This window comes from Leguminivora glycinivorella, chromosome 18 (genome assembly GCF_023078275.1).
Source record: "Leguminivora glycinivorella isolate SPB_JAAS2020 chromosome 18, LegGlyc_1.1, whole genome shotgun sequence".
Classification (NCBI taxonomy): domain Eukaryota; kingdom Metazoa; phylum Arthropoda; class Insecta; order Lepidoptera; family Tortricidae; genus Leguminivora; species Leguminivora glycinivorella.
The window spans coordinates 3,204,761-3,231,264 of NC_062988.1; the positions used below are offsets into that span (position 1 = coordinate 3,204,761).

General features: G+C 38.0%; 2 protein-coding genes across 8 annotated transcripts in view; one reads left to right on the plus strand and one right to left on the minus strand.

Annotated features, from left to right (window-relative positions):
- The first annotated feature begins 1,121 nt into the window (after positions 1-1,121).
- On the plus strand, positions 1,122-17,347 carry LOC125235961 (transmembrane 7 superfamily member 3-like). Of its 2 annotated transcripts, XM_048142622.1 has the most exons (9): positions 1,122-1,267; positions 1,718-2,053; positions 3,740-4,005; positions 4,629-4,818; positions 5,511-5,678; positions 6,947-7,099; positions 9,056-9,316; positions 11,793-11,943; positions 14,469-17,347. In XM_048142622.1, the coding sequence occupies exons 1-9, from the start codon at positions 1,201-1,203 to the stop codon at positions 14,545-14,547; spliced, it is 1,671 nt and encodes a 556-aa protein (XP_047998579.1). In that variant the 5' UTR covers positions 1,122-1,200; the 3' UTR covers positions 14,548-17,347. The 2 variants fall into 2 exon arrangements, with proteins under 2 accessions (XP_047998579.1, XP_047998580.1); XM_048142623.1 differs by lacking the exon at positions 6,947-7,099.
- Positions 17,348-21,561: 4,214 nt separating this feature from the next.
- Positions 21,562-26,504, minus strand: part of LOC125235999 (paired box protein Pax-6) — an 82,143-nt gene continuing 77,200 nt past the window's right edge. For all 6 annotated transcript variants that reach the window (XM_048142677.1, XM_048142680.1, XM_048142679.1 and 3 more), the window contains exon 9: positions 21,562-22,369. In XM_048142677.1, coding sequence (XP_047998634.1) covers positions 22,281-22,369 — 89 coding nt within the window. In that variant the 3' untranslated portion in view covers positions 21,562-22,280. The remainder of the gene's footprint in view (positions 22,370-26,504) is intronic.

The window sequence follows — 26,504 nt, forward strand, 5'->3', positions numbered from 1 at the left end:
CAGAAAATTCGCAAAACATGAAAGGACCTACCTTGTAAACGGACCACTCCTTTTCGTTATTAGTGTAAGTATTTTTGTAACAGTCCGCACGTCGCCCTTGCGGGCTGCGTCCAACAACTCCTGGCCTCTGCCCATGGCCCATTTAATTTAAAACATCACACACAAAAACAACACAGAGATCAATCATATCAATTTTTTACACTAGACTTCACTACACACTACTACTTCATTGATCGCGCCGCCATGTTTAGTTCAATGTGACGTGAGTGCGCTCTAGCGGCCAGCATAGGAATCGATATTCCGTTCTCTTTGCGATCCGTGCTGTAAACTGACATTCCATCAGTAAAAAGAATCCAAAAAAAAATGTTAGATTGTTGAATATCAAACATCATATATTTTATAATTAAAATTACTGTTTTCTTAAGAATATATGCATTTTTCAATTAATTATTTTTTTTCTATGATGGGGCTGCCGCATTCCGTAGCATCTATTGTCTCGCTCTTACTCGCTTGTATAGTCTTTCTATCTCTTTTACTCTGTGTACATTCCACTTGTGCCATTCGTCTGACATTCAAACATTCATTCAAAAGTCTGCTGTCAATTCTATTCGATTCACTTCACTCACATGCCATTAGGCTTGTGCCGTTTCGTTCGTTGATCGGAGCGCTCCGATCTCGTTCTATCGCTCCCATGAACTAGTTCGCTCTTTTAGGTCTTTTGCTCATTTAGTTCAGCCAGACCAGCGATCACTTTCACTGCGGTCGGAAAGATCAGAACGTGGGACCGATAGTGTCAAAATTATACGAATAGTCCACAGATAGTTTTTGTAAGTAACCGAAGTTTAATATGAAAACTTGACTTTTTTGTTGCTCTGCAAATATCATTTACACATGTTCTCGATCCAAACTGTTCGCCGATCCTATACAACTAAATAGCAAAGACCGATTCTCAGAGCACGGAAAGATTCAGTTCATTTCGGTCTGATGATGATAGTTCGTGAAACACAAGCCTGTCTTGTTAAGTCGTGTTAATTAGTTATCGTACTGTTTTCCTTGATACGAGGATCAGCTGATTTCTGTAGGCGGAGGTGTAAATCAAATAATAGGATAAAACCGATAAAATAAATTCACTGCAGTGTAGTGAATTTAGTACTTATCGATTGTGATTCTTGTGATATGATATAGTTTTCATAGTTTACCATGATGCTTCATTATATTCTCATAATATTGTATATTTGTGCTTCTATTAATGGTGAAGAAGTTCAAGGTATGTTCAATTATCTAAGTAATTGTTTGTATGTCATTGACTGCTGAACTAGAGTCAAGGAGTTCCCTCTGATTTGAACAAGCTACTTTTGTATAAATAATATAATGTAGATAAATAATATAATATCCACAAACACCTTTCAAAATACAGGCTTTATCAGTTGCCTGCTGTTTACAAATAATAATAATAATAAACTTCAAAAACTTTGTTGGCTGTTTGGTTGCTGTTTTATATTATAATTAATTTTTGTATTTGTCCAATTATTTGACATATCTCCTAGTATTTATCCGTTAACCATGACTGCTCGCTGCACAGCCTAATACTATTTTGTTGTCCGCCCAGGGAGCTTAATCCGACTGCAACATGATGTAGTTAAGCATTCATTATTTTAAGATGAGGTTAGTGGCATCCATTTTGGTAAATATTGATATTATAATATTTTTATTTCAGAATCTACATTTGTAATATCCTTAAACGACACATATTCAAATGAAGAGCTATACAGCAGCATAATCAATATACAAAGCAAATCTAAAACCCATTTCCAATTCACCAATGTTAACAAAAACATCTCCTTTATTGTCTTTCAAATGCATAGTCACCTCTACAATATAACAATGCGGAATGAAACTTGTTTCAATAACAAGTACCGTGCCTGCGAGACATTAACGGGGACGAATGTAGGATTATTCAGCACGACGGAACCTATATCTAACATGTCTGTGACTAATCCAAATGATTTGGATTTGAAAGTATTGATAGCAGTCCATGGATATATTTATGACGGTGAGTTCATGCTTTTATTTCAACTAACAGTAACTAGGATTAGAATTTTTTTGTGGGTGTGTTTAGTTTTTTTTTTTGTAACCCCTGACGCAAAAACAACGGGGTGTTATAAGTTTGACGTGTCTGTCTGTCTGTATGTCTTTCTGCCTGTCTGTTTGTCTGTCTGTCTGTGTGTGTGTCTGTCTGTGGCATCATTAAGTTTTTTTTTGTCTCAAAGCTGAGTTAGTCGGGAGTGTTCTTAGCCATGTTTCATGAAAATCGGTCTACTATGTCGCGGTTGGGGGTTTTTCAAAATTTTAATTTTGTGGTTAGGTTATTTTATATATAGGATTCCGCAAGGTGACACCTGATTGTGTACATTATTTTTGATTTTATATTAATTTTATTATATGTTAAATGATTTATATTGTATATAGGATAAAGTTTGGTATTTCCTGAGTTAGTGCTTTTTGCCTCTAGGTACTTAAACCATGACAGGAATGCAATATTCTAAGTGCGTTTTCACAATATCCGATCCGATATCGGATGTCGGACCGATATCCCATACATCACAGGCGCCATTTTGTAATTTTTCCATTGAAATCCTTCCGACATCCGATATCGGATCGGATAATGTGAAAACGGACTAAGGGCGCTCATGCGAATATCATTATCGTACTGGGTTCGAATCCCGGCTCGTGTACGCTACTGGACTTGGTTGGTTGTTGTACGATATCTGTTTCAACTTATAATTGCTGTTACACGGGCAATTCACATACCATTACCGCGTTTGCTCCATAGTTAGTTGGTGTGTAATTGTGTATTGAACAAATGCGGCAATGGTATGTGAATTGCTGCCATTGCTGGCAATTGTGTTGCCCATGTAACAGCACCGTACAAATCAATTGAATTAGTTTCCTATATCATTGTCGATTTAATACCTACTACTACTGACTTACTTTGATACTATATTGACCGCAAAAATAAAATACTGTAACAACACAAGGGCAACAAAATCATGTAATATGACTACTTTTTGCTTATTCTTGAAACTAACTCCGTGTCGATTTTTGCTATCTACAATGCCATTGAGATTGACTGAATGAGTTCAATAACTTTATAGGTATCTTATCTAAATAAATAAATAGTACGGTCACCTAAAGATAAATACCTACGCTTTTTCTCCAGTATACTTGGAAATCCTCGAGATATTTAGTAATGTGACATACAGACAGACGGACAGATTAGCACCAGAAGGGTTCCTTTTGTACGTTTTTGGTACGGAATCCTAAAAATATATATTTAACCCTTTCGCTGACAGTGCTCCGCCTGATGTCGACGTACTGTACTGTCACTGAAAATACATATACAGGATGCTTTTTCTGCGGCAGTGGTTCGGCTGTCAATTTACCTACGTGTCAGCGAATGGGTTAAAAACTGAAATCTCGTTAGATGGGTACCTACACAGCAGCGGCTAATCCATCTGATTGGTCAACCAATCAGAGGCTGGTATTTGGTGCTTTGTGATTGGCTGTCGACAAAACCGACGGACCAATCACAGAGCTGTGTTTTGCCGGGAATGTGCGGTCCGAAACATAGCAAATAATTACCTATTCGAAAGATTCCATTTATTTTCTAAATAAATGAAACTTTTCCAAACTTCGCTACATTAAACCTGTAGCTGATCCAAATCTTCTCTTCCCATAGACCCGGTACCAGGTGGCTGCAACTTAGATGGTCCCATAGAAATACCGGCGTTCGTGTCAACAGCTGCCTCACCACACAGAGACTATATCAGCGTGACGGCTCCAGCGCCAAGCCCTAGCTTAGCTCCTAATATGTGTGAACAGAGCCTAGGAAGCCTGATCTTTTATAGGCTTTACTTACCTGAGAGGGACTTTAGTATAGACACGTATTTTGCGGGGATAAAAACTATGATGAGCTATTCTAGTGTTTTGGAGCATGGTGAAAAATGAGTTTTGTATTAGTTGAATATTTTTCAATTGTGTGAAAATCATTTAGGTATAGTCCCACGTTGGCCAGATACTGGTTATTGCGATTGATGTCTGCATTTATAATTTGCTATTTATATAGCAACTGGTCTAAAACGCAAAATTTCCAGGTATCTTCAAATGGCCGAATGCCAATACGGAAGAGCGATAGAGATAGATTGCATTCAAATGGCCGAATGCCAAACTGCACAAGAGGAGTCCCGCGCAAGCGGGGCTCCGTCGATATTGCTTCAAAGTTTAGTTTAATTTAGCGGTCTAGACCAGTTGCTACTAACCCCCGGTTATCATCATCATTATTTAGGAGCTTTGCTCTTTTCAGTGGAGTAGTTGCTAAGTTTTTGTATTTCTATGGCATTGAATCATGAAAAATTGAAAAATAAGACATCGTACGACGTACTTAAAAGTATGGATTGACCGAGACTTTCGGATTGTGTCATACGATTCTTACCATCTTTCTTGCTTTATATTGCTATGCTATTGCTTTACCTAAAGTATCAACAACAATCGACATCTTCTATGACACTTGAAAACACCGAATGACGCAAACTATGTTCGCAAAATATTTACATGCTTTCTTGTTGTAGATACCCCAAACTCACCCAGCATACGTCCGCCGTACCGTAAGCGCTTACCCTGGCACGGGGGCAGTGTTCGCAGCAGTAGCACTATTTGCTACCAGCAACGGCAGTGTGACAACTCCTCGGTGGTCCATATACGTGCCGACGGTCACGTATGTCTGCTCGCCTTTGGTGGAGGGGGATTGCATGTTGCTTGGTAAGTGGTCTAGGGACTGTTTCAACCATATTCATCTTTTAAACAGGTTAAGGAGTTCGGATATCTGACAAACTCTTAATGATGCGGACATGTGCGATGAATTTTATTTATAAAGACACCCGTGTCTGCTGGGTGCTAGCAGCACTCACCCTACGCCTAAACTTATCTAATAGAAAAGGTGCTGTCTGTTATAATAAATAATAGGTATAGCTCAAGAAGGATTTTTTTGCAAAAGAGAGCTACTGCATCCCAGGATCTCTCGTTGTGAAGCATTGCGGTAACAATATTTCGCAACGAGAAAAGTGTCGCTTTGCAGTTCCGCCAACTATGTATTGTAGACAACTAATAGATACCGACGCTTGGGAGACCCTTTTTTGAAGAGGTGAAATGCCTTACGCATACCACCCAGGCGGTTATGTGGGACGCCCCAGGCTAATGAGACCCGTAGTTTACCCATTAACCCCCCCCTGTCGCCGCCGCCTTGTTATAAGGGCGAGGTCCCAGGCACGCCGAAGTAGGTACCTACTCGTCCGCAACCTCGCAGCAAACGTTTAAACTCAGACCCGACTCTTGGGGAAATCACTACCATCTCAGTCGGCGCGTTGGTTATATATCGCACCCTCCCACGCAGGGCCCCTTACGTAGGCTTGGGAGACCCTAAGTGTAAGTTTATTTTCTATCCTTTACCCCAGGTGACCTGCTATCCCAAACCCTCTGCGCGTCTCTCCTCTTCGTTGGTCTGTTTGTGTGCTACTTCGGTCACAAGTTCTTCAAGACTGAGATGTTCATTTTCGGAATGCTGAGTGGAGTCGTCGTCACTTATATACTGATTTCGCTGATGGCTGAGATGGATCAAACGCGTGAGTTCTTCATATTATGTCTATAATAATTCGTCCTTATAATTCGTCTATAATTGGCTCTTTATTTCTATTCAAAATGTATATTCTATCATTCATAGCTGTTGGAATTCCTTGTATAAATAAATAAATAAATAATGTTTAAAAGTTTTTCACGAAACATTGTATTAGAAATGTTTACGAGCATCATTGTCCACATTACCAAATTATTGTTTTTGGGAGCAACTGCATAAAAAATATTACTATTGTAAAGTACACTACCTGAATTTTTCCAAGGTTATTACATATTACGGGTGATACTGGCCTCGTAACTTATAGATGTACGTGCGAAAAGCTTTTCCTTCGTATTTTTACGGAAACGCACGAACGTGTCATGCTAGTCCAGTAAGTCTCAGTATAAGACTTAACTCTGTCTGAACTACCATGACAAAATACGAACGTTTCCGGAAAAATATGAAGAAAGCACTTCGCATTACATCTGAGGAGTGTCTTTTCAAAAGGGCTTATTTCCACTTTGAACTTTTTTTGGGAAATCGAGAAAAACATAATGCCACGGTATTGATTTTGAAATTAATATTTAATTTGCAAAATTGTAATATTGTAAGTTGACGTTAATGCTATGATTACATCAAACGTAACATGTGTACCTAAATAAATATTTAATTACCATATGTTTTTGAGAATTAAGCACTTTTGATGCGAACTTTTGTGAATTAAGCCCTTTTGTTGTGGCCTCGTAGCGTAAACGTTATTATTTTAAAATAGTTTTATTTAATTTTTGGATTTTGTATTAAGTTAGTTGATATCAATGTTGTTGTACTACATACATTGGTTTATCCACATAAATAATCATTACACATTTTTCAAAATGTGTTCTAAACTTTGATGTTACTCTTTTTTTTAAAGATCAGGGCGAGACTTTTCGGGCTTTAATCTCAAAACAACACGTAATTTTCTATACTAAAAAAAACTGCATTCATAGTTTAAAAAAAAGAAAAAATGGAAATAAGCCCTTTTGAAAAGACACTCCTCATCTGTATCCATTCGAACAAAAGAAAAATCCCAACCAAACCTTCTTAGAGAGTTACTAAAGAACACTTATAAACAAAAGTAAGATATCTAATTTTCTAGTCGAAATGATGATGAATGGATCACATTATTCTAGGAGATTTTGAAGTAGGAACAATAACAAAACGATTAACTACTAGACTTTTGTACTTACCACTATCAAAAGGTACTCATAAGTTGCTACATCTATATCTTTTCTGCAGCTCTGATCGGTGCGTCTTTTCTCTCCGGGATCCTGTTTGGCTTCATATGGCTGACGTTCTGGTGGTTCTACGGCATCCCAGTGTTTTCCGTGCTTTTAGTCACTCTGACCTTCGGGTTTTTCGCTGCCTGCGTTCTGTACCATCAAATTCCTGGTAAGAATCTTTAGTCCTTTGCAGATATGTTATTGGTGCTACTTATGTCTGTGTTCTGCATCATCAAATATCCTGGTAAGAATATTTAGTCCATTGCAGACACCTTATTGGCGCTACGTTATGTCTCCGAGATATGATCTGGCTGACTTTCTGGTGGTTCTCCGGCATCCCAGTATTTTCCGTGCTTCTAGTCACTCTGACCTTCGGGGTTTTCGCTGCCTGCGTTCTGTAGGTACCATCAAATTCCTGGTAAGAATCTTTAGAACATTGTAGATAACTTATTGGTGCTTCAATAAGTACGTCTTCATGATCTGGCTTAAGTTCTGGTGGTTCTACAACACCCCTCTGATCTCTGTACCTCTACACTAAGAGAAATTTGCATTGTGAATTTAACAAGTTCGACTTGTTGCGGTTTATCCGTTTGAATCAGCCAAACGTATGTTTAAAACAATATGTGTCAGGTTGTTTTTATAAAATCGACTTGTTAATTCAAATATATTGCCGATTCAAATGACAAGTAGCTTGTTGTTCAAACAACAAGCTACTTGTTGCTACAACAAGCTACTAGCGCCTACGTGCTCTTTGGTTCAAACTTTGGCGCTATTTTAACCAAAAAACTTGTTGAACGAACATGAAAACTGGTTGTATTTTCTCTCAGTGTAATAACTCTGTCCTTCGGCTTCTCTGCCTGTGCCTTATACCATCAAATTCCTGGTAAGCATTAACTCATTATAGACGTTAAACTTTCGTGAGACATATTCAAATACACCCTGTTTTTATTGAATTCCGTTAACTTTAAGGGAAGGTTCTTTAGATCAAATACAATTAATTTCTCTAAGAAACTAGCGTCTTAACTTTTACGGTTATTGAGTTATTAAAAAAATAAAAATAATTACTGAACACGTGTGTGACAGCCTTTACCACTTCCTAATGTTATTTGTTTTGACATGTGCCGTCAATCACTTGACACTAACTTGAATATTATTCTTAAGGGTCTCTCACACTAATTAATTCATTTATTATGTATGAAAACTATGAAAAAAATTTTTGGTGAATTTAACTAAAAGTGATATACAGGGTGGTTCCTGATAACGAACCTAACGACGTGTCGAATTTAACGGAAAACAAAAAAACACGGTGTATTTACGGTCATTCATAAACGTACACTCAAGTTATCAAGCTGATATAGTTCGTTTGTCCCTTTCCGACGTATTGGTGTGATAGAAAGGGACAAACGAATCGGTTTGATAACTTAAGAGTACGTTTATGAATAAGGGGTTAATCAATAACCAGTTGTACTCACGTTATTATATCGCGACTGTTACGACATGTTTCGGGTCATTTAGGAGATCCGTCTTCAGGCATATAGGCAGACTGCTCCTACACTGAGAGAAAAAACAACCAATTTTCATGTTCGTTCAACAAGTTTTTTGGTTAAAATAGCGCCTACGTGCTCTTTGGTTCAAACAACAAGTTAGATACATTCTACAAGTCTCATTTTATTTGAATCAACAAGTCGATTTTATAAAAGCAACATGACTCATATTGTTTCAAACATATGTTTGGCTGATTCAATCAAATATCTTTTAACAAGTTTGACAAATTCGACTTGTATCATCAATATTGTGATTTATTCTGTTTACTAAGTATTTTAGTTGTTTCAAACGGATAAACCCGCAACAAGTCGAACTTGTTAAATTCACAATGCAAATTTCTCTCAGTGTAAAGAGAGAAAACTACGACACACTACATGCAGAGAGTTAATGACCCTTGGCTATGGACCATGGTAAAATTCTTTGGGATCTTGCAATAAGATATCCCTTTTGAATACGTATACATTTTTCTACCTTAGTAAAACTATTGGCAGCCATATACCATCACGATTATTGAGCAATTTAGGGTCACTAGCTAAATTGGTTGTACTAGTAGTACCATTAAAATTGACACTCTTTCCAGGTGGCCTGATAATGCTGCTGGAAGACCTAAACTTCTGGACCCTATTCATCCTAGTGATGCTCCTGACAGCAGTAATCCTTACACCAGCTACTTATCCAGCTAACATTCTGTGCTGTTCTGTTCTTGGCGCTTACGCGGCCATTTACCCTATAGACTATTGCTTGGGATCCAATTTGAAGTACATCATCATCAATACTGTGAGACGGGCCACTGTTGAGAAGTTTCATTATGCTGTGTTGTCGCCACCTTTTGAGAAGAATGGTAAGTGTTCAAGCACGTATATATAGAAAGTCTAAGGGGGGGGGTCCGGGTCATGAACTCAACCGGATAAAAAGAGGTCTCGAACATTTAATTAATAATGATGCAAAATAAAAGACTACTTCGTTATAAAACTTTTCTTCTTATTTTTCTTTTTATTTTTCTTCTTAAAATTAGTTGATTGACAATATCATTAGCGATTTAGCGTCTATTATTACGGCAGCTATTTCCCTATGCATAAGGGCTAGCCCCGTGAGGCGATCTTGTCCCGTCCTATTACGCAAAAATGTTTTTAACCTTTTTAAGGTTGAAAAACTTCTTTCAGCAGTTGCTGTTGATACTGACAAAGTGGCCAGTATCAATAGCAACTTTCTGATCGAAGGAAAGAAATTTGGATCATACTGGTCGATGGCCCCAATAGCAGGTCTAGGTTTTTTTCAGGCTCCAGGGTTGACCAATGACTCGGATCTAACTCGGATATCAAATGTTCCAAGAAAGGATAATATACGTTTCGCCGGTAGTATATCCGCAGTTTCCCCTGGAACATTATTGCGATGGGTTTGCCGACCAGTTGTACGAGGTGCCACTAGTTCACCGCCAGGGCATAAATTTTCGGCGCCCTTGGGAAGAAGATTCACTACGTAGGAAAATAAATCGCGAGCGTAGCGAGCGCGAAATTTTTTTCATAGTAATGCCGTAATTTGAAGATTAACGCAATACAAAATTTATTCATCAGACAGAGTGCGAAAGGGACAAATGGTTGAACTTTCGTAGTCGCACCCTAGTATAGTTACGTGTGGCTGAACGTGAATATCATGTACCTACATAAAATAACAAACAAAATGGAGCACTATAGTGGCCAAGTCAGGAAAGCAGATTCGGAATTTGTCCTAACTAAAAGAGCAGATAATTATAAATAGTAAGCGCGATTGTTTTTCCTATTGAATCGATTAATTAAGACAACCCGCCAGCGGCGAATCCGCGAACTTTCAAGCTTTTATTGTCTGCATCTGCACTATTCAGCGCTGCGGTCTTTGACATATTTTGGGGTATTTTGACTTCACAGGGCGCCTATGTTCCCGACTTTTAGGCCTTATATTTCGCCATCTCTATTATTTTTATATTAATGCTTAAGAGTTAATTAAGAGATTAACTGCGGACTCGATCGTCACCGTCGGGACGCCCATTTCGGTATTTTGCCACTAAGTGATCTGAGTGCTTTGAAATTCGCTCACCATCTGCTCCGACTCACAAAATTGCGCCTCCCTGAGACGTTTTGCGTCTTTGGCTTTATGAGGAACTCCGCTTTGGACTATTGGGTGGACTCATATTTTTGCATTTGGATAGCGACGTAGCTTTGCCATTCGCCGCACAATGTGGTTCGTCAAGGGCTAGAATCCTCCTTTTACGGCGCCCTAGCAACAGCGCCCTTATGAATGGCAATATGGTGCAACTTTCCACTTAATCTGAATTACAAATCTAGATTTTCAATAGGTGGATTAATTTCCGAATCCTCTCGCCATTTTGTGATATATGCGCGCCCACGTAACGTATAATTATTTGTATGGATTTTTCCATATTCTCGATTTTGGCGCCCCCTTACCATGTGGCGCCTAGAGCGGCCGCTCCACTCGCTCTACCCTTAATCCGGCCCTGCCTAAGGGGGGGGTTTGAACCCCCTGAACCCCCCCCTTATATACGTCCTTGTAAGTGTTAATGTAACAATATTTCATGTCAGAATCGTTATAATTGTTATCGCGCCGGAAAAGCAGGTGTCAGCGTCACAGACATTTTCTAGACATTCATCATCATCATATTAGCCTTTTATTGCCCACAGCATCGGCCTCTCTTCTAGTAGGCCACATGTCCCGGTTCTGACTTTATATTACGATTTGTCGACCAAAAAGGTGTCTATAGAATTTCAACCTCAGTAATGCGTTGGTGAATAATTTTACTGAAAAATCTTATCTTTAAATTATTTACCAAAATGGTATTATTGTTTAATACGGTTAGTATATATAATATTTTTTTAATATCCTGCGCCAATCCTTGACGTTTGCGGACTCGTTGACTAGCCATAAGGCCATAACACTTAAAAATTGATTGAGAATGTAGAAGCGAAGGTTTAATTTCCATAGAAAATTTGAATTTCGCGCCATTTTTATCCACTCAGTTGCTTTTGGTAGCTCTAGTTACCAGCTGTCACCTTTATTTTACTTGACAATAGAGGCCATTGAAAATTTTAGAGCAATTGCCAAGTTTTTATTGACTGTCTATATCTGTCACAAGTAGCAATATGTGACGTTATTTAGCTAAAGGGATCATATTTTCGATGGCGCTTACGTCCCGCGGCGTCGTATTTGTACACGAACATCGCTCATAACGCCGTAAGCCCCATCGACAATAAGGTCCCTTTACCCAGATAATGGCACATATACTCGATGCTGGCCCAAACATTCAACATTGCATATTCCCACAGATGCTCTGCTAATTCTCGTATGGGTAATGTTGGCCACAACGGGGTTCCTGTTCCAACATTACCACAATCGCGGGAAACCGCCCTTCCCTCCCCCGCCAAGGAATATTCGAGAAAGACCTGAGGGTTATGGTTCTATCACGCCTTACACACGGTACGTATATACCCTGTTTTTTTTTTAACTTTTTAATTCTATTAACTTCGGCGTATAGTTAGGTACATTATAGGAAACAATGGCATAGTTAGTTTTCTTAAATTTGTATTTTATTTTCTAAAAAAAACCATACACCTACAATTGCTTCAATTGCTGTTGAGAAACGGGCTTTACAATTAACTCACACTAAGTGTCAAAACTATGACATGTTAATCGCATATCGAACACACAAACCCCGTTTCTTAACAGCAATTGATGTAACATCTATCGCAGGTATATGGGATTTTTCGGAAAAAAGTTACGAATAAAAAAAATTCCTATAATGGACCTAACTATATGCCGAAGTTAACGGGAATAAAAACACGGTATAATATACACTCTAAGAAAAGTTTGGTTGTTCCTATCAATAGTATCAATATTTTGATAGTCGTAGTCAAGCATCTTGATTCCATACGAGCCTGATAAGATCTTAGACAAATCGAATAAGGTAATTTTGATTGCTCTTACTTTTGCAACATAACTGAGACAATTAAGATCTTGTTCAATAATTCCATGAAAAATAATTATGCAAACTAAATTACCTTAGTAAGTTAAACTAAGGATTTAATCAACCTATGTTACATAGTTATGCCTAACAAGTTAATAATTGTATCAAGGTGTACAATGGTTAGGAATAACAAAACACCTAAGTTATTAGTTCAGTAATACATTCCCTTATTGTTTTAGTAATCAGCTTTATTTGAATTATACACGGTGTTTCCGGTATCACTCAAAACCTCAGACACCCCAACTGATTTTTATTTTTTTAAACTCATCTAGAGTATTCATCTTTTAATCTGATCGTTACTTTTTTTTTAATTGAATTTTTAATTTTCTGTACAGCTCTACTTGACTTGTAGCTCTACACTCAATAAAATAATTGCTAACTACCATCATAAACCATAAGACTATTTATTTGTGTACGTTACTGCAACGACATAAGGTTTACCAATAGACAGCTAAGATGTCACTGTAAAACACTTTAAAGCTTTGTCACAGTAAACTTCAAATTGGACAGGTAATCGCAGTAAGCAAATAAACTCAATATTCAAAATGACAAGGTTGTAATTAGGTACGAGTTCAATTTGTTATGACTTATGATAAACATTAAGATTAAACTGACAAACAACGTCAAACTAGTAGCGGAAAAAATAATCGTCCAAGTAACCGGCCAGTATTAATACCCCTAAATACTGAAAAAAGGTAAACAACCTCTAGCAATGCGATATACACAATGTTGTATTACGAGTACAATAGAATGGGCACGTAAAAAATAACTAATAATACTAATTTAAACAAAAATATTACCCCCATCAAGATATAGCTCAATCGATTCTACTCTCGATTCTGAACAATGTGTTTTCAGGTTTTTAGTGTTAAGTGAAACACGGTGTATACAAGACTGTAATTGTAGTCATTAACTTAATGTCAACTAAGAGAAAAGTGCTCTTAGTTGGTCTTTATTTTTTAGAGTACACAATATCATACATACACGCACAAGTTTTTTTTGCAGAACTCACGCCAAAGAGCTGGTGACTTCCTTACACAACGTACCGATAGTTACAGTACCTAAATATAGCGCCTGTATAAATTCTAATGGCAAAATTCCAATTAGACCATGTGTTTACACCGATCAACAGACAATTTCTTAGCTTTCTTGATTTTCTCTAACTTTTCACTAATAAAAACAACCTTATATCTGGCAAGGTAAAAAGTCATAATAAAATAATATTATGGTAATATTTTATTTCGGTTGATTGGACATTACTTAATCATATAGGACAGACTTTAAAAACCGGCCAAGAGCGTGTTGGGCCACGCTCAGTGTAGGGTTCCGTAGTTTTCCGTATTTTTCTCAAAAACTACTGAACCTATCAAGTTCAAAACAATTTTCCTAGAAAGTATTTATAAAGTTCTACTTTTGTGATTTTTTTCATATTTTTTAAACATATGGTTCAAAAGTTAAAGGGGGGGGGGGGGATGCACTTTTTTTCTTTTAGGAGCGATTATTTCCGAAAATATTTATATTATCAAAAAACAATCTTTCGTAAACCCTTATTCATTTTTAAATACCTATCCAAAAATATATCACACGTTGGGGTTGAAATGAAAAAATATCAGCCCCCACTTTACATGTAGGGGGGGGACCCTAATAAAACTTTTTTTTCCATTTTTATTTTTGCACTTTGTTGGCGTGATTGATATACATATTGGTACCAAATTTCAGCTTTCTAGTGCTATCGGTTACTGAGATTATCCGCGGACGGACGGACGACGGAACGGACGGATGGACGAACGGACAGACAGACATGGCGAAACTATAAGGGTTCCTAATTGACTACGGAACCCTAAAATATCAAGTAGCCTATTGTCTTGAAAAATAGATTTCAGCATTTTCAAGGTGACACACTTTTTTTTATTTGCCTTCAAAAAAGTAAAAATCGCATAATTAATAAGTTTCTGATAAACTATTTGTTACGTTTCAGTTTGGGCGATTCTTCGGACCCACCATTCCGGTCTACAGTCAATCTCAGAAGCAACGAAAACACCCCACTGCTGGCCTAAAATGACACTTAATCGCATGTACCGAAATCTTGTTTTCCTATTTGAAAATTATCGCTCCTTGATCTCGCAATTAAACGTAAAAAAATTTTCTTTTTCTGCATTTAGTTTTGCAGATTTTTTTTGCTAAAAATACTAACATTTATTATATTAAAATGTTTATTTTATTATCTACAGTGGGTACTAAGTTATCCGTGAGGAGGGCCGTAGTCAGCTCTCTATATTTTTTTAAAGAGGCCTGTGTCACAAAGTTTTAACTGAAAAAAATATTTGAACAACAAATTATTTAAATTATAAGTAAATTTGTAAAAAATGCTTACTGCCTAAGTAAGACGGTTCTATGTAGTCGAACCTTTTTAAGGTTAACTTATATTTATTTTAATAATATGGTGAAAAGGTTGAAGCGTAAATTTATTTTTTAAATCTTTATTTTTTGTTTAATTTAGGACTTAGTTTTATTCCTAGTGTTACCAAATATTTAAAATCGTTAAGACTGTCGTCATTTGTGATAGTATATGTATGTATTTTAGAATAATGTACCTATTATCATTACATTATGCTTACACGGAGGTTTTTAATGCTTTTGCTGGACGCGCAAACTCATCTGTGTAGAACATATTCAAAGAAAAACTGAAAAAAGCAATTTTTTAAGCCGCATATTTGCTGCCTATGAAAATACATTGCGAAATAAAATGTAATCGTAATAAAAATAATCAATTGATGTTATAAAAGTAATTTACCTAACTCAAAATAGGTACATTTAATTCATTTTACCTACTTTCAACTGAATTGTATTTAAGAATAGCAGACCATGTTAACGCCATATTGCACAAACACAAAAAAACTAAAATCCGTTTAGAAAGAATTGTCAGTAGAAAGATTAGCCATTCAAATCAAATGCAGTTGAGGGATGGACAGACATCATACACAGATCTCTACTATTAGACGGAGCATTGAAGCACAGTAGCACAGTATAATAAAGAGTACTATCGTACAGTATGGCCACTCCCGCTCCCCGCTGAATGTGCCGCCCACCCCCTCTCGGTTACCTCACAGTTTCCACCTGTCAAAAACGCGAACAGTCGACCTGTCGTATTTCACTCATACAAACATAGTACGCGTTCACCTACACGAGCTTAGACTGTGTGCTAGGAACGCGCCTCTTTCATATATTTGATCGCCAGTGTCCGAGGTGTGGTGACAGTAGTAACCATACGTCGCACTCCATGGAGCATTTTGCGGGCACGTCAGATGGTAAGGTTCACAAATCGATCAAATACTTTTTCGAGTAGTCAGTATAAGGTATTTGTACTTAGTATTTGGTACTCAGTATTTATAATGTGCAATTTCAAATATCTTAGCAAATAAGGCCGTAGGTTAAAATATTATTAATAATAATATATTCGCATAAATTACATCAAATATATTACCAACATACTATTCAATGATATTTGTATTTTAAATTTAATGCATGTAAAAAATAGATACCTAATTAACGTACAGCCTTAGTTGCTAAGATATTTGAAATTGCACATTATAAATACTAAGTACCAAATACTAAGTAAAAAAGGTATTCTGAATACTCGAAAAAGTATTTGATTGATTTTTGAACCTTACCATCTGACGTGCCCGCAAAATGCTCCATGGAGTGCGACGTATGGTAGTAACTCTTCTAACGAACTTACGCCGCGCGGTATGTATGTGTGCGTGCTCTGTTCGTACACAACACATGTAAGCGGATGAGAGTGAATGGGAATGAATCTTTATCATCCCCTTACATGTGTTGCGTACGAACACAGCGCGCACACATAGGTACATACTGCGCGACATAGTATATAAGTGCCGCCCACCCGCTCTCGGTTATCTCACAGTTACCGCCTGTCAAAAACGCGAACAGTCAACCTGTCATATCTCACTCATACAGGCATGGTACGCGTTCACCTACACGAGCTTAGGATGTGTGTTAGGAACGCGCCTCTTTCATATATTTGTCGCCAGTGTCTGAGGTGTGCCTGTATACTCTCGGGATAAAATGTCAGTGTCTCCTCATTGCGCTGCTCAAATCGTGGTTTTTTATTTTACCAGTAAAATTGTACATATGTCTGGTAACCACGCGTTTTGTAAACTTCATAATCCGGTATGCAGTCTGTGACAGACAGATCTAAACCAATTATAAGCGTAGATAATCAGGATTGTTTGATAGAGGGGTGTGTTTCTGATAGAATTCCATTATAGGGCAGATAGGGTGCTGACACTAGTATGCACGAAAGTGATGTTGTTAGGAAAAAAGTACCGCATGGTATACAAATGTGACGTTATGAAGTAAAATATACCACTATCGCTTGGCATAAGGACGCTCTGACAGGTAAAAATATGCAAGCAAATTTCGACTTTCCGGTAAGCGACTATGTGGTACCTTTTTCTTGAATTGTGTCGCTTAACTTCAAGAGTGGGTAAATCCATTCTGCTGTAAGGTTGATTATCTTTCAGATCATATTATATTTTTTTATATAATCAACCTTATAGCAGAATGGATTTGAAGTTAAGCGACACAATTGTACTTCAGTAATACTTGCATACTAGCTATCAAAGGCTGTCTTACGGCCCGGCCATGACATAGGTCTAAGCGCGATAGCGGTGAGCGGCAGCCATACGTGCGAATGAAAAGTCCATCGCTGTGTCTCGCTCCAATGTATGGCGCGTTGGCACCGTAGTATTGGTACCTTTCACTTTACCTACTACTTATATATGTGACCTACTTAATAAGTTTATAACAGGAAAGATTATGAAAAATATTAATGTTTCCACATACTTACAGTTAAGTATAAGTTATATAGTGTATAAGTTACCTATATTTATCATTCTAGATAGTCTTTTCAAATTCAATTGCTAATTCAATAAATTATTTTCAAATAACTACTGTTTAATAATTACCACTGAACGTTTAAAATTCACCATACTGTGTTCGGATCACTATAATGCTACAATACAGATAATCCCTTTTGTTCAACCCTAAGAGGGTTTTCTATGTGTGCGTCCCCTATATAACACGCACACAAACAAAGACTGCTCAAATATATATAACCAATTTAGCTGTGATGTTGAAATAAGGTGTAACAGCCCTTTTGCGAAGGTTATAAAGTCCAAATGGATAGCAAATATATTGGTAGATGAATAGGGTTGTCGCAAACGCAATAAAGTTGCATATCCCTTGATTTTATTGCCATCTGCTGCGTCACAATAATGCAGTTATTAATAATAATATTTTATTCCACACTTTATTAGGGCATTGTTGGACTATTAGTAACACTCGAGTGTGCCCATTCGTCATTTTAAATGATCATAACTTTGTTTGGGGTTGATATTGACTTATTAAATTGATATAGATATTTTTGTGGCTAAATAGAGACACAATTTTTTTTGCCAAACATATATTTAGTAGACAGTAAGCTGGCACCGAAGCCTATTTAAATGTGTACAGGTGTTGTACGCAGTGTTCAAAACAAAACAATAATATTTTGAAAAAACCCCCAACCGCGACATAGTAGACCGATTTTCATGAAACATGGCTAAGAACACTCCCGACTGACTCAACTTTCAGACAAAAAATAAATCTAAATGTAAATCGGTTCATCCGTTCGGGAGCTACGATGCCACAGACAGACACACACACAGGCAGACAGACAAACAGACAGACAGACAGACACGTCAAACTTATAACACCCCGTCGTTTTTGCGTCGGAGGTTAACAACGGAAAATCACTGGCAAATAACATCGCACAAAAAGAAGGCCGCAAAAATATCTGATACAATCTTTCTAGATCCATAAGAGGGTGTCAGATATTTTTTATATGATGTATTACCACTGACTGTACGGTCAGCCAAAAAAGTGGTTTACCACTTTGGACTCGATTTTAAACGCATAAGGTTTCGACTACCAAACCACTTTTTTGTTTGACTGTACGACGCTCAGATAGACTACCAGTGCAAGTTTTAGGTATATTAAACGTCAAACTTCTATGATATTTTGATAATGCTATTAACATTGCTGTCTACTTTATTAGTGAACAAAAGAAATCATTAAAAAATACATACGTTTAGATCCACAGCGCAGGCTTCGTCATATAACAGAGTGTCCATCCACCTAAGGTTTCGTCAAAATAAAACATTATCATAACATACACTATCCGCAACACGCATCGTCAAAACTCAAGCACACAAAAAAAAAAAAAAAAAAAAGGCAAACACAATACCCTTAATAAAAACCTTATATCCCAACCCGGTCAGTACCCGGAACAAACGTCCCCAAAATACCAGCCGCGTTGCCGCGCTGTATAGCCAACGATATACGTTGTACCAGGTACGAACCCGATCTAGGATCGCAACCCCTATCCCGCAAGCGTCTACCCAGGGCCTTCACAAAATCCTTGGCTTCGGCGCACCAGGGACCAGCCGACTCAACCGCAACAGGGACAAAATCGTACACCGGCTTCAAGTTCGAGTACTTGGTATGCTTTTGCCTTGCCGCGTACTCCGCCGCCCCGCCCGCCGCACGCGTAGTCTGTGCCAGATGTGATGGAGCAAACGTGCTCACACACGTAGCATCCCACAACAGACTACGACCTTTAGCCCACGGAACGAGAGTGAGACCGTCAGGCCTCTTTCCATCCGTACGACTAAGGCCCTGGGGCTCCAACACGCACGGCAGGTTCGCCGACACCATCGCCCTGCGAACGATATCATTAATCGCATGATGTCGAGGAAACCTACCAGCACACCGCGCACAACTCAGCCCATGGTGGTGGTGCCAGTCCCATTTGCCTCCACCGTTACACCACAGACACATGGATGAGGCTCACACACAGTACACCCGAGCCTTAACGCAGCACCAATCCTCAAGGAGTCGTTATCCAACAACGTACCCAAGTGCGATGATGGCAAGGCGTGTAGCCAGGCCCCCGACTCGGGCGCTACTGCCGCCTTTAACCGAGCCAACTCAACCCCCGATGCGCTCTCCAGCAACTGTTCGTATGCCTGACGGCACAGAAGGTCATCCCACGATCTCTGAGCTCCGAGGTTGTCCGGTCTGGCCCCGCTGGAATAGCGAACAGCCCACTCATCCAATGCGCTACCCACAAAAGGCATGTGCATATCGATCTCACGAACTGACAAAATACGCGCAACCAGACCCTGAGACGCGTGTGAAGATGCAAGAAAAGCTACAAGTCCCACATCCTGCATGCGACGCACCCCCAACCCGCCATGCCGAATGGGAAGAGTAGCCTGCAACCACTGGGATTCCTCAAACCGGACATTCAGGATGGACTCCAGACCGCTTTGGAGCACCTCATCGAATCTCATCACAACCTGCATATGCATCCAAGTCGGCGCCGTTCTCAAAGTGTATGTTACGCGTGGGATTGATAAACAGTTACGTAACAACACCAAAGATACATGCGCCGAGACATGCTGCAAGTGCTTCATAGACTCTGAAAGCGCCACGGTTTTGTCCTGAACTACCTGATTAACCCCCTCCGAAAAAATCGGCGCCCCAAGGAGCACTTAAGATGACTTCTCCACCAACCTTAAGCCAGGCAAAACATCTTCAAAATCGGCTACCAACCCCCTAGTTTCCGGACCACAAAGAAACAACTCGCACTTCTCAGCATTCACCTGCAAGCCAACGGCTGATAACGCTTGCACTAGCTTCCTCACATCCCCCAACACGACATCCGGCGCTCCACCCAACGTACCATCATCCAAATACCAGACGTTTAAAGGACTGGCTAGCGAACGGATGACACCTTGCATGGCTAAACAAAAAAGGAGAGGGCCCAACGGATCGCCCTGCTGAGCACCTACCTGTGATGCAATCGGATCAGTCCCATAAAAGAGATTACTTGTGTCTGTCTACTTGGTTTTATGACGTTACCAGTAGGCCTAGCACATGATGGCCGCGGGAGTATGTCGCCGCGAGATAGATGACACGTCTTTGTCTAATTGTATTAATGACATAAGGACAGGTAGTCTATCTCGCGGCGACATACTCCCGCGGCCATCATGTGCTAGGCCTGCAGTATCTATTTTTAATACGGCATGAATAAAACAAAGGAAGTAATGATTAATGCGATATTTATTAAATTTCACTGTAATCCCCTCAATCTATATCCACTTATAATCGATTAATAATTTATTTTACACTTACAAACTAAATTACAATTAATACATACACTTTTTATATCATATCGCCCCGTCAGTATTGCATTTCATTCCATTAAACAATGAAAATATATTAAAATGTCAATTTTACATTAAAATTAAATGTAAAAATATTGTTGCTGAAAATCAGCACCATCATATCGAAGAAATAAATGCAATTTTGGCTTTAGTTTACACGAATTCAACAATTTGTGGTAAAATAATATCTATACTAATTTAATCACAGCAACATTGATTCCTATCAATAAATAAATATCGTAAATTAACTAAGTGCTGTTATGAGTTGTACAAATAATACAAATACAATTTGTAGTGTGACAATGTAAGGGGGCGCTCGCCGTGGCGAACGGGAATTTCCTCTTTTCTATTAATACTTGTCACCCTACATACATCAAAGAAAAAGGGTTGTGCAAAGGGTGCATAACACTAGAACGTTGGCACAAACAATTATTTACATGTACGGATTTCACGCGAGCGTTCTGAGCCGCCGCTACTCGATCAGAGATGGCGCTGTATGTACATTTAATATCCTTGGGTTCGTAGCATAATTTCGTAAAACAAAATTACTAAAATGCGTTTTAAAATAATGTGAAGGTCTTTTCTGATGTACGAAATTCTTAAAAACTGTAAAAATGAGGCAGTTTTCTTAAATAATATGCAGTTACATTTAATTTAACTTCGGTAGGAAAAAAACGTACCCCAAAACCATACAGAAAAAGGTACGGTGAGCTAGATGGCACAACATTTTAAAACATATTTATGAAAGTAAAACTGACTTTTAAGCCTGTGTCGAAATATTTGATAAATTGGTATACATATTGGTAATATACTGCAACTGTTGAGTTATATGTGTAAATAATTATGTAGTTTTTATGAATTTCGTACCTACGTACAAAGGAATTATGATTTAAGAAATTATTCTCCGGTAGGTACCCAAATCCTTATCTTAGTTTAAAAATCAAACGAGCGCAGTAAATTATGCTGTTATAATAAAATGAATAATTCATACTGATTTTTAGTACACTTTTGTTAATTCTGCTAAGAATCTATTAAACCAGTAATTAGAATGATGGTCTAAACCAATTAGATTTTTTAAGGTCGGGTTTGGTTCTGACTAACGTATGGAAACAAAGCTGTACTCATTGGGTAATTTTACTCAAAAAATATCAAAGTCTAAGTATGTACTAAAACCCCTTATTTGCCAAGAGTGGCACTGAAACTTGAGTAGATTCATGTGCTCTGTCTACCCCTTTATGAGATACAGGTGTGATTGCATGTATATGTATGTAAGTACTAAAAAATAGTTTATCAGCATAGTTTACCACGCGCGCCGCTTAAAACTAGGTTTGAACATCATCAGTTGCTTCTTACGATACGGTTTCTGGCATCTCAATGGCGTCGTGTCCCGCCGTCATATTGAGAGCGTTCATAGACAGGTCGTAGTTGTGCGGCATTTCGCTAGATGGCTCTGTCGGGTTCTCTGGCATTAGCAGGCGCGGGAACCCGAATAGCTGCGATCACTGGAGCCTGCCCCAGTAGTTGGACGCGAGGTCGGGCCCCTGTGATGGTATTTGAACGGGGACTGAGACGCCCGCCGATATTACACCTACGAAAAAAAGGGGAGGTCAATTGATATTTGATTGTTGAGGGTTTAACGGCTTATTATTGATAAGTTGTGGGTTAATCGTAATTTGAGTAATTTCAATTACACGTGCATTTCTTTTTTTTGCCATTTTTTTTATTTTGATTTTTTTAGGGAGTTTTAGGTCAATTGTACTCAGAATCACGAGTACTTTCAATCTCATTGGGAGGCAAAAAGTGTCCCAGAATGTCCATACATTTGTTACTTTCCTCTTTCCTCTTTTGTTACCCCACACAACATGTGCGGAAAACGGTAACAAAATAAGAAAAAATCGTATGGGACAATTTTTCTAACTACTAGGATTGAAAAAGCTAGTGATTCTGAGTAGAAATACCATAATTTTTTTCAAAAATATCAGGTTTCATAAAAGTGGCGAAAAAAAAGAAATTCTCACACATGTTTAACTTAAGTATAAATAGCATCACTTTATGTTGGATCGAAATTCGCGTCTCATACTTCCATATCGATATTTGAACTATTCGCATCGCCGTGAGACCATAGCGCGACCGTCGCCCACCTACGGCGTATATTTAATTTTTAATCGGTTACATTTTTAATCAGGTTATTATTTAAATTATAATCATATATTGATTTATTAAAATTTATTGCTTTATCTGTCGTTTAAATTGGTTGTGGATTTGGTGGAGTATGTATACTCGTTTAAAACGCTAATTAAATATGAATACATACACAAAACGAAGGTAAACGAAAATTAAATTACATTAACACCTGGTAACTTAACCTTAAAGTTTTTCAGACACGAGTAGGTATGTACCTAAATTAAACAGACTAATTGCAAAGTTATGCTACCATAGCAATTTACATCACAAATACCTTAGCATTCAAGGGGTTAATTCGCCCCGATATTATCGATCATACCTTAACGCATATTCCGTCCGATACACTTAGCGTTCCGCATCAATTGCCCAGATCTAGGACCCAAACGTCATATCTATCTCAAAACCTATTAGCGTGTCAAACCAGCCAATATGGCATTCTATTAGAAAACCTCTTATCTTGGAATATAGGCATCGCAGATTCCACCTTAATACGTGGGGCAGAGTCGATATTAGCAAAACGAGGGTTAAGATAGGAGTTTGTGCAGTTAATGGTTGGTACGGACGTTCTGTACATGATTGATGCTTATATCAGCAAGCTGAATGATAACCCTATACGTTTATGTATCATAATTATGAAAACGACGTATATGACGTGCTTCTCCTGAAGACTTACGCTGTTTTCATTTGGCGCGATTATACCTAGTGAATTATGAAAACGACTCATGTGCCATAGCTTCTCTTGGGGAGTTACGTCGTTTTAAATTCTCTCGGTTATACGTATGTAGACATGAGTTGGTTATTATAGATCGGTCTGACGAACCAATAATTAGTTCTAGGAAATCTAGGATTGTGTGATACAAGTTGGATGGCTGTATTGCAAGAGGTGAATCATGAATTTTGATAAGGAATTTGTCTTGTTAAAAGTTCCTAATTAGAATTCATATCGGTTATATTCAAAAGTGCATGGACACATTCTGAACGAATTTTATGTTCATGCTATTTAAACAACATAAATAAATAATCGCACTAAAACGCACTTATTTATTTATTTATTTATTTATAAAGTACAAATTCCTTATTTACCAGTCAACCATTGGACCAAACAGAAACTTACAATTGCATTCTTATTGCAAAACGCACTTATTGCTTCATTCATTCATTTATTTATTGCAATCATGCCCAACATAATATTACAATTACAATTTATGTGTAAAATGAACCCTAACAGGCTGTATTAATTGTAAAATAAGTAACGAGTTCATTTTCAAATGTAGGTACGAGTAGGTAACGTAGATTAAACTTGTACCTACCTACTACATATTCTGCGATTAAATTTAAAAATCTTATAATCAAATTAATAACATAGCCAATTTAATTCAAACCTATTCAGTCCCGCCAGCATATGTACAATTGTACATAAGTAAATAATTGTATGTCACTACATAAATCACTATAAATTGGTCAATTTTCGTAAGCATTTTGAGATAGGCGCCCACATATTACGCATTAAAGATATTGCGTTTATCGAACTAAACACCGCTTAACATATACAATACTAATGCGATACAGCAGCGCACTGGTTACATTTCAGGTATCCAGACATACGGCCGACTCAACCCCTTGCCTGCCGCCGGCGATAACCAGAGGGTTCGCTTTCACGCCATTATCGCGCTAAACACGCCAGTCAATGGTGTGTGTCTATGGCTCGCTCGTGCCGCTATATTGTTGCTGGCTTGTCAATTTATCGGTGTTTTAGACAAGATTTAATCACTATTGTTGTGATGCTTCGGTAGTGTGTTTACGTGATAAATTCTGAAGTAATTTACCTACTGAATTGTTCATGGTTTATGCCAATACTCGACACCTCATAATTTTTTCAATCGGTATTTTTGGGACTTTGTGTACCTAGTTAGATTTGTAGGAGTTTTAGGCTATGAAAAATCCTTCGACTTAGAAACTTATGGGAGACATTTTCATCATAGATATAGCCATGTAAAATATTCCAGCTCCTACCTACAAACACAACTACAAAGTGGGACGAGACTATATTTTAAAGGAATCACACATATTATTGCAGGTGACTGTACCATTTCATTTTCTGTCTGTTCCTACTACGGCGGTGGGTAGGCAAATATGAATCCCTCTGTCCGTATTCCAACCATTGTGCTTTTCATTAAGCCCCAAAGAAACACGAAAAACCAAAAGGAATCTTCAGTGCAAGGCGCCAAACGAACAAATCCGCATTATTTAATACCCGGCGAATGCACCCGTCGAAATCAAAAGACTAAATGAAATGCATTTTGAATGAAAAACTCTTTTGTTCGCTGAAACTCCGACAATGAACAACAATAATTCATGCCCCTTTCCGCCACCTACGGCTAAAAATGTCGGCCGAGTGATATATAATATCAAATGGAAAAGTTACTGCCTTTGGGAAACAATGGTTTGCTCTTTGAATAATAAATCCAGATTCGTTGATTTTGTTTAGCTTTTCACGCCGAGTTTTTCATTTGTTTTCGGCATATATAGTTGTTTATTCTGACCATACTTAGTTATGTATTATCTTGATATACCTAAAACCAGTTTTGAGAACATTCATCTAGCTGTTTTCGCAGTCTCTTCGCTCGTGAGTTTACGAAAATCTATGAAATTCAACGAAGTAATTGTGAGAAAATATTTTTCTTATGTGAAACTTTGTGTGGAAAAACAAAGGCCAATGGACTAAGCGATCGTCCACCTTCATAATTATTAGGTCGTATATCCATCTAAATGGCTTCGCTACTTTTAAGCAAAACAAACAACGTACCTACAGTCTACAACTCTGATAGAACATCAGCGTAAACAAACATTAGTGATTCGCAAGTCTGCTAAATTGGCGTCGCATTTGCGTAAGAATCCAACCGTCTACAGAACAAAACCGTTCGATATTCAAAATCAATTTAAAACCCATTTGTAAGGAACAGACAACGGCAAATCCAATCGGGACTCCTATTTTCCCTCCTTTTTTCCTCGGTTTTATTTTTTGTTTCCCTGTCATGTCGCGGTGCGCCCCTTGCTCTTGACTCAGCGTTTTTTACATTTTATTACGGAGTTGGTAAATATTTTCCAAGGCTCCTGATTTCGACGGTTTTGTAGCGTTCAGACATTGGTGTTCAATATTTTCATTTCATAAATGGAAGGTTTTCCGACTGAAACGAATGCTGAACTATAGTATAGGTATCTACAGACTCGAACAAAAGTATAAATATAATCTGTCATTTGGTTGATGAAATTTGTGAACTTTTAAAAGCAGTGAACAATAACGGTTTTGTGCTATATCTCTAAAATTAACCCTTTGAATGCTATTTGTGACACAAACACTTTCAGTTTTCAATTTGTCAACAGGTATCTTTCTAAGTAGTTAACTACCTACAAACGGCGATGTTCAAAGTATGATCTTACTTTGTTTCCTTTCTTACCTTGTTGCGAAGTGACTACCCACCTTTCTCGTAAGAGACACGTTAAACTCGTGATCATACCTACTGTCAGAACAAGTATGG